At 29.5% G+C, this 7,986-nt stretch overlaps 1 protein-coding gene across 1 annotated transcript in view; it reads left to right on the forward strand.

Moving 5' to 3' along the window:
- Positions 1-2,285, forward strand: part of LOC21403089 — a 15,737-nt gene extending 13,452 nt beyond the window's left edge. Inside the window, exon 3 of the mRNA XM_024162366.1 lies at positions 1,959-2,285. Coding sequence (XP_024018134.1) covers positions 1,959-2,042 — 84 coding nt within the window. The 3' untranslated portion in view covers positions 2,043-2,285. The remainder of the gene's footprint in view (positions 1-1,958) is intronic.
- The last annotated feature ends 5,701 nt before the right edge of the window (positions 2,286-7,986 follow it).

Here is a 7,986-nt window from a genome sequence, read left to right on the forward strand (position 1 = left end):
TTCACTCAAATTCTTCCCCTGAAGATAGGAATGCGAAAATATAACTCACTTTCATTATAGGTGACATCAGCAGAAACAAAAAACTTTCTTGTGGGCGGATGAAAATATGTGTACCCTTTTTGAGTGGATGAATAGCCAATGAAAATACACTTGAGAGCACGTGGATCAAGAGTAAATACTAGGGATTTTGCTTGGAAGTCACAGCTTACCAAATCCCTAAATTTCAGGGATCACACAGTCACATAAAATCTCTTCCTATTATTAACCGTATCTCACAACAAGAGTAAATATTAACCTTGCAGTGTGTGGTTTTATTTTGCTTAGAAGTCACAGCTCTTGGAAATTTAGGATAGAAAAATACTAGTTTCTATCAGTGTATTCCGATAACGAGGCTCAAATTCCAAAGTTCTGGGTGCCTTCGTGACACGTCCATAATAATTTAGATTCTTATACACAGATAGTTAGACTAGGTGCTTGAAAGAAAAGCTCTATAAGGAATGGCTGGAAGTTATATAGTTGGGGCTTTGTGATACCCTCTGTTGCCAAAAAGAAGGCTTTAGAACAGGATAATGGTGTCTTGAAGTTAGTTTTGTGCAAGAGCACTTAAAAGTCATTTGATGAACCTTGTCAAAGTGGAACTCAGTAGTGTTATGCCTTATTAGGTAGCCCAGCCCAAATATTTAAGGTGATTGCTTTGTTGAGTTGAGTAGGGAATAAGGTTTTTTTTTCGGTCAACTTGTAGTCAGTGATTGGCACATATAGGCTCTTTATTTTTCGGGCCAGATCTTTCTTTGAATCAAACTTGAAAATCCTGGATCCTGAGGATTGGTTGAGCGGTCATGTCTGTGGTTTACTCATAGTTTGGGGATCAATTTCTTAGGCTTACCTGCCTCATAAATAAATGTCAATTAGGTTGGCTACAACTTTTTTAATTCTAGTTATTCACCTGTATCACTTTTATGTATAAATTAGGCTTAAATTTTCCACAGAAGTGATGTATTTGAATGCCGATTCTGTGGTATTCCTCTAATTCACCTGATAATAAATAACCAAGAGTTTCATGCTTCCCGAAGATTATTGGTTCATTCGGGCTCCCATTTCGAACTCAAGAAGTCAAGATCACAAATGGGTTTGGGCCATTCATGTAAATCATAAAGTTCTTCTTTCTTAACCCCATTGCTTGAACGACCTCGTCCCAAATGCATCCTAATACTTTGTTAACAGACTTTGTATAACCTTTGTACTTTGTTGACAACTTGACATAGACTTGAATTCACAAATTTTTTACCTGTGGAAAAGTGATATGGTTATCAATTGTGGTTTAAAACTTCACGTGGTACCCAACTGATTGACAGAATGCGTGCTGAAAGATACAGATTCCATTTCCAACTTCTTTTTTGACCAGATTCCTTCTTTTTTGACCAGATTCTTTCTTTTTGGTCAGACCTTCATGATTGCAAAGATTATGTTTTACACGGTTGCTTCTGTTGGTTAACTTTTTTCCCTGTCTAGAAGTGCAATTTGTGTTTTCTGTAAAGGTCTCTGCTTAAAGTTCACCTTTTTTTTTTTTTTTTTTCCGTCATGATGGATTCTTTCAAACAAATAGCTTCCCACAAAATGGTTAAACTGTTGTTGACTATCAAATCAGAGATAGGCTTTATCGGACAATTGTTTTTTTCTTTTTTTTAAATTGTCTGCAAAGCAAGCTATTTGATAGAAGCATATCAAGTTTTCCTTACCCCCCACTTTTTGTTCTTTCTTTATTTGTCTTACATTGTCCACATAAACACTATTTTGTTTCTATAAGGATGACTGCCTTTCCTCGCCGTGCAAATTTCATCAATCTGTTAGTTCTATTTTTAGAAGAATAGCTTAAAAAGTTTGGATTTTACGCGTATTTTTGTTTGGAGATTATTATAAGTTTCCGTCTCTCAAAAAAATAGTAATCTCTATTTCAGGAAACTCTGCCTCGATTATCTCCTCGCCTCGGAGTGGAGCTCGTGCACAAGAAAATAGCTGAAGCCTTAAAAGAAACCGATTAGAATACAATTTTGTTTTTCTGGGATTTGTTTCTTGGATAAGGAGGATAATAATCTTAATGCATATTCAGACTTTGTGGCCTACTAAACTTTGCCTGAATGACTGAACAACAATTTGCTCATCTTTTTTCCTTGTGCCCTGCTATGTTCTTCAATATTTATGTTTCTACCACATTTAACAACTTCACTTCAAGTATATGCTTTGAGGGGATTCATTTTTCTTCCCTTTTTCACCTGTGTTCTTTTTCTTCTTTTGACCATAATTGACCACTCAGGTGTTGGAAAATGATGTAATAAAAGTCGACTCTATGATCATTCTACTTTTCATGCGTTCTTTTTTCTTTTTTTGTTTTGTTTTTTGTGAATATAGTTTTTTAGTAGATCATGAACATTACATAATTTACTTACTTGCGTATCAACTTCTACGATATCACAACTATCGAAGAAGATCTTTTTTTTTTTTTTTTTTTTCAGCAAACCATGTTAAAAACTACATAATTTACTTGCGTGTCAACTCCTCTTCCTGTAGTTCTCAACATGGTTTGCTGATTTTTACTAACAAGTCATAATTTGCATAAATCAAAAGTTTACAAGGCCACCAAGTAGCCTTAAACGTATTTGTTTTCTTCTTTTGTACACCCTTGACCACATCTTTCCTACGCTCATGAACTTTGACCACATCATTTTATTGCCATCGCAATTGCACATTACTTTCTCAAACTTTTTTGTTTTATTAAACAAAAAGCTTCTCACTTTTGTTAAGAGCACTGTATTTTTGGATCTTTTTAGCACTATTGATTTGTCTTAAATCAAGCTACCACTCAAGTCCATCTTTTTATAGTTTCTTTTCTTTTTCCCCTTTATAAATCTTCTTTTTTGATCACGTAATTGGCCTCATAATAAGCCTGTTAATAATTGCGTTAGGATGTGCCAGGCACACTACAAAAAAAGGAAGCAGCTCTAATTTAGTATATTTTTTTCCTTTCATTTATCTCATGCTTTCAATCATTCATTAAAGAAAGTATTCTATTTTTATGTTTAAAGCATACTCCACTTTAGGAAGATCTCTTTTTTGCCTTCATATAAAGAAGGAAGATTTTCATAACCTTTTTCTCTCTACACTTTATATCGACTTAATATACACATATACCCCACAACATATGTACTAGTATTTTTCTGCTCATAATATGAAGTGTTTTTTATCTTCATGTATTGGTATCTATAATGAAGATGGCCAATGATTTTGTATCATAACTCATAAGAGGCTTAAAAAAGAAAGTTAATGAGGTAGCTATCGTATGACATGACATACATGCAATATAATCGGATAAAACTTGCAAAAGCTGATGGAGAAAGTGGTTCGTGGGAGTTGTTGCTCAATTATTTTTGGCTCGTTTACATCCGATGTTTAATTATGAGTTAATCTTACAAATAGTAATTGAACTTTATTCTCAATTTCACTTTAGTCACTGACGTTTAAAACATCTCAAAACTTATTTCTAATCTATTAATTCATTTTAAATTTATTCATTTTCATTAATGGGGTAAAAAAAAAACAAGGAGAGAATACATAGTATGGACGCAAAAATATAAAATAATACTCTGCTAACTGAACATCATCTATATTTTTTTTTGTTTTTAACTTTAAATTGATGAAAAGGACTAAATTTGAAATATTTAAAAAATCAAGGACTAAAGTGGTATTGATTGTAAAATTCAAAGACCATTTATGAGATTAACCATTTAATTATTAAGCAATGATAAATAACACCATGGTGTTGTTGTTGGATTTTAAAACGATTTTAGATTTAACAACATAATGCAGAAGCGAATTGGTAATGATCGTGCATAACAAAAATTTTGATAAAACTTTTAGTAATGCACTATAGATTGTATTAATTTATACGATCAGAATAAATCATCGAATCATTTATCTTACCCGTTTGAAGCAATTAGGTCGATACCTTGAGCTCTTTGACTACAAATAATTTTCGCTCCAGGATTCTTAAAAACCCTAAATCTTACTCATTTACTCCTTGAAACTTGCAAGACAAGTGTGTGGGCACTTTTATATTGATCACTCAACTAAATTTCTCTCTCACTAATCTCAACGCATGTGCAAAGTAGGACTCAGAACGGAAGAGCAAGTGAAATTTGGCCACTTTTTCTCTTAGTAAAATTTGGCCATCATAGACTTTCTAAAGCTAAAATTTTTTTGTGTTTTCTAATTTTCTATTACCACATATTTGTAGAGATAAAATCAGTCCTAATAGAGCACTAATCTTATCTCTAAAAGATGAGCATGAGAAAATTGATGATTATCTTAATTTTAAATCTCATTTAAAATCAAGATAAATTCCTATTTAAATTCTGAACAAATTTCTTTTATTTTGTTATTCAATTTTGACTCAAATTTAAATAATTATTTAAAGTCAAACTTTAAACTTATTTAAATTCAGATTGGATAACTTGTGTAACAGCTAGATAACTTAAAGAGCAAGCAACTGACTTTCACAAAGACACCTCCCTGTGCCACACACTCTCTGCACCCAGTGATTGGGTGTGTGGCCAATGTGGCCCCACCAAATTTTGCGTTCTAAAATTATTTATTTAAATAACTAACTTATTTAAAATTTCAATTAGTTCACAATTAATTATTCTTGAGTAATTTAGTTTTGAATTACATAATTTTTTAATTACCATAAATTCATTTTGTCTAACAATTAATACAAGCACGACAAGAGACCCATGGACCCACAATTTAAAGTTCTAATAAAATTAATAATCAATTAAACTTTTTAATCAATTAATTAATTTTATTAATTCTAAAAGTTACTCCACTAAAAACTTGGAATCGCACTCTGAAAATTATAGACATGTAATTACTTTTAAGAATGTGAAGCATCTATTTGATATAGTCATTACATATAGCTCAATCTTCCATAAATAATTGATAATTAGAGCTAGGTAGAAATTAGTTAACCTCTCTAATTACATTTTTATTCTTGAGTACCATTGAATCTCTAATGAATAATAAATTCATTATTATAATCACAAATTGAGCATTCTTACTATTCAAGGCTGAATCAACACTCAAAAGAATTATTTATATACTTCTTTGTTGAAAAAAAAAATTAATTCCATCTCATATATTAATATTCTTGACTACCTACTTTATCATGTCTCTAAAATATAAGGAATATGATTTAGCAATCTCAAAACAAATATCGAGTAAGTCAAAAGACACAAATCCATAAATAGAAGTTTTCTTATAATTCATTATTAAAAAATTATTTTATATATGACTACCGATATACTCAATTCGAATTTCTATATTTTACAAAAATTATTAGAAATTCACATCATGTCTTGTCCCAATCCTACATGATCACATTATGCACAATACTTTCATTCAATATTCCTCCATATAAAATCATTCCATTATTAAAGGAAATTATACATAGATTAGTGATATTTTAATTAAAAATTTTAAACTTTAGCTAAATTTATTATGGACATATTTCAATTATTATATTTAAATATTATACTCTTATATATAAAATTTATATATAATATTTAAAGTCACATAAATAAGTACATAATTTTTAATATTAATACTTATAAAATATTTAATAATATATGCACATAAACAATAAAATATCTGAATACATCGCATGTTTTAAGGGTAACATTCTAAACCGTTGTACCTTTAGCGCTGCTGGAGCTAAAATCCTGTAGTGTTCATCATTCAAAATTGATAAAACAAAAAAATTTATAGTAATGTTTAGCATTATTTCACCCTCATATGGTGTTCTTAATTATATCAGCATTGTTGCGTGTGGATTTTTTTTGGGGAAGTATTTAGCAACCAAACATAGCCATTCTAATCATGAACAATCATAATATAGTGTTTTCTCCACGGAAATGAGTCATAGAGGGTGCGTTTGGAATTGATTCTAAAACGTTTTTATTTTCTGTACGAAAATGAAAATGAAAACGTTTTTAGTTTCATTTTTGAATTATTTCTAAAAATGCGTTTGATAGTTTTATTTAGAGATTGATTTCAGTTTTAAAAAAAAACTGAAACTGCGTTTGGTGGTTTAATTTTTGAAAATATGTAATAATATATTAAATAATAATATATTAAATAAATAATATTATTAAATATATTAAATAAATAATATTATTAAATATATTATATAAATAATATTATTAAATATATTAAATAAATATATTAAATAAACATATATAATACAAAAACGGTTTCAGAAAAGAGGGAAGAAAATGAAAAAAAAAAAAAAAAGTGAAATCCGTTTTTCAGAAAACAAAAAACGAAAACGAGAAAATGAAAACACTTTTTTTTCGTTTTCTGATTTCCACAAAAAGACAAAAACGTTTTTGGTTTTATTTTTTAAAAAAAATTACACCAAACGCGTTTTTAACACCCGTTTTTATTTTTTTACTTTGAAAACTGTGAAAAACGAAAATGAAAACGCAAACAAACAGGCCCAAAAGTTTAGCTTTTTCAATTTTTACGGTATTTGGAATGGTTAACTACTTCCTACTAATTATATTTTTAATTCATAAATATGTGCAAAATATAAATATTTGATGGTGTTTGTGTTGGTTTCAAAAACAATTTTAGATAAATATTTAACGAAAACGTAAACGTTACGTATCATGTATAGCAAAAAAATATTCCTCAAAACTTTTAAAACAATAATTTACGCAAAAATAAATAATATTATTATTTATTTGCTCGGTTGAAGCGTCATGAATTAATTATGTGACGTTTGAAAAATTAAAGATTAAAATGAGATTAAAATTAAATTTTAAAAATCATTTATGAGATTAACCCTAATACATGAGAAGAGGGAACTAAGGTTTGTTTTTTTTCCCAAAAAGAGACATACATGGCCTTGATGGAATAACATAAGTGAGCATCTGTTTTTCTTCCTCTTCGGCTCTTCATAACCAATTTTGAGGTTCTTCTTATCGGAGAAGGAGATCCTAAGATTTCCCACTCTAATAAGATTTTCTTCTCTTTTCATCTATTTATAATTTCAATGGTTATAATTTTAAATAAAGATATGTCAGATCCCGATCTATAATAATGCTGAGGTTCGTCCTCTCAAAGATCTCGATCTAGCTAGTCGTGATTTCATATTTTGTTTGAACATTTTTGGGTGTTTTTGTTGCTTTCTAGATTTCTTTATTGTGGAATTTTTAAGAACTTTTTTTGTACCTTGGTCTTTTCAATAGTTCCCATATTTGAGCATTGACTTAAGGAAATAACATGATAATACATGAAAATATCCTCTCATGTAGTTGATGAAGTCCAGAATTGCAGTGAAAACTCATTCTATATATATCTAAATATATAAACATAAAACAAGATGCAATATATAAAAATATATATATAGACATTATTTCTTCATGTTATTTTTTTTTATGGAAATTTAAGGTATATTTTTTAAGGAATAAATATATATATATACACACATATATTTAGTATATTATATATATAATATTTTTCCATAATGCAAGCTGAATGGGAGGCAACTATGTGCACACAGAAATCATCAACAAGAGACGTGTACCTCTCTTATTCATAACTTCGAAAGTAAAGAAATTAAAAAATTACATGTAAAAGCTATTAAGTAATGGAGTTGTGCACCACAACCAAAGATGTGACATGTTTCTGATCATCTATGGGGTGTAAATTCTTTCTTATCCAAAAGATTATGTCACCACATTTTTAGCCTAAAACCATGGTACTACTCTAATTGCCCATATATAAAAAATTACATGTAAAAGCTATTAAGTAATGGAGTTGTGCACCACAACCAAAGATGTGACATGTTTCTGATCATCTATGGGGTGTAAATTCTTTCTTATCCAAAAGATTATGTCACCACATTTTTAGCCTAAAACCATGGTACTACTC

Source organism: Morus notabilis, unplaced genomic scaffold (genome assembly GCF_000414095.1).
Source record: "Morus notabilis unplaced genomic scaffold, ASM41409v2 Scaffold570, whole genome shotgun sequence".
Classification (NCBI taxonomy): Eukaryota; Viridiplantae; Streptophyta; class Magnoliopsida; order Rosales; family Moraceae; genus Morus; species Morus notabilis.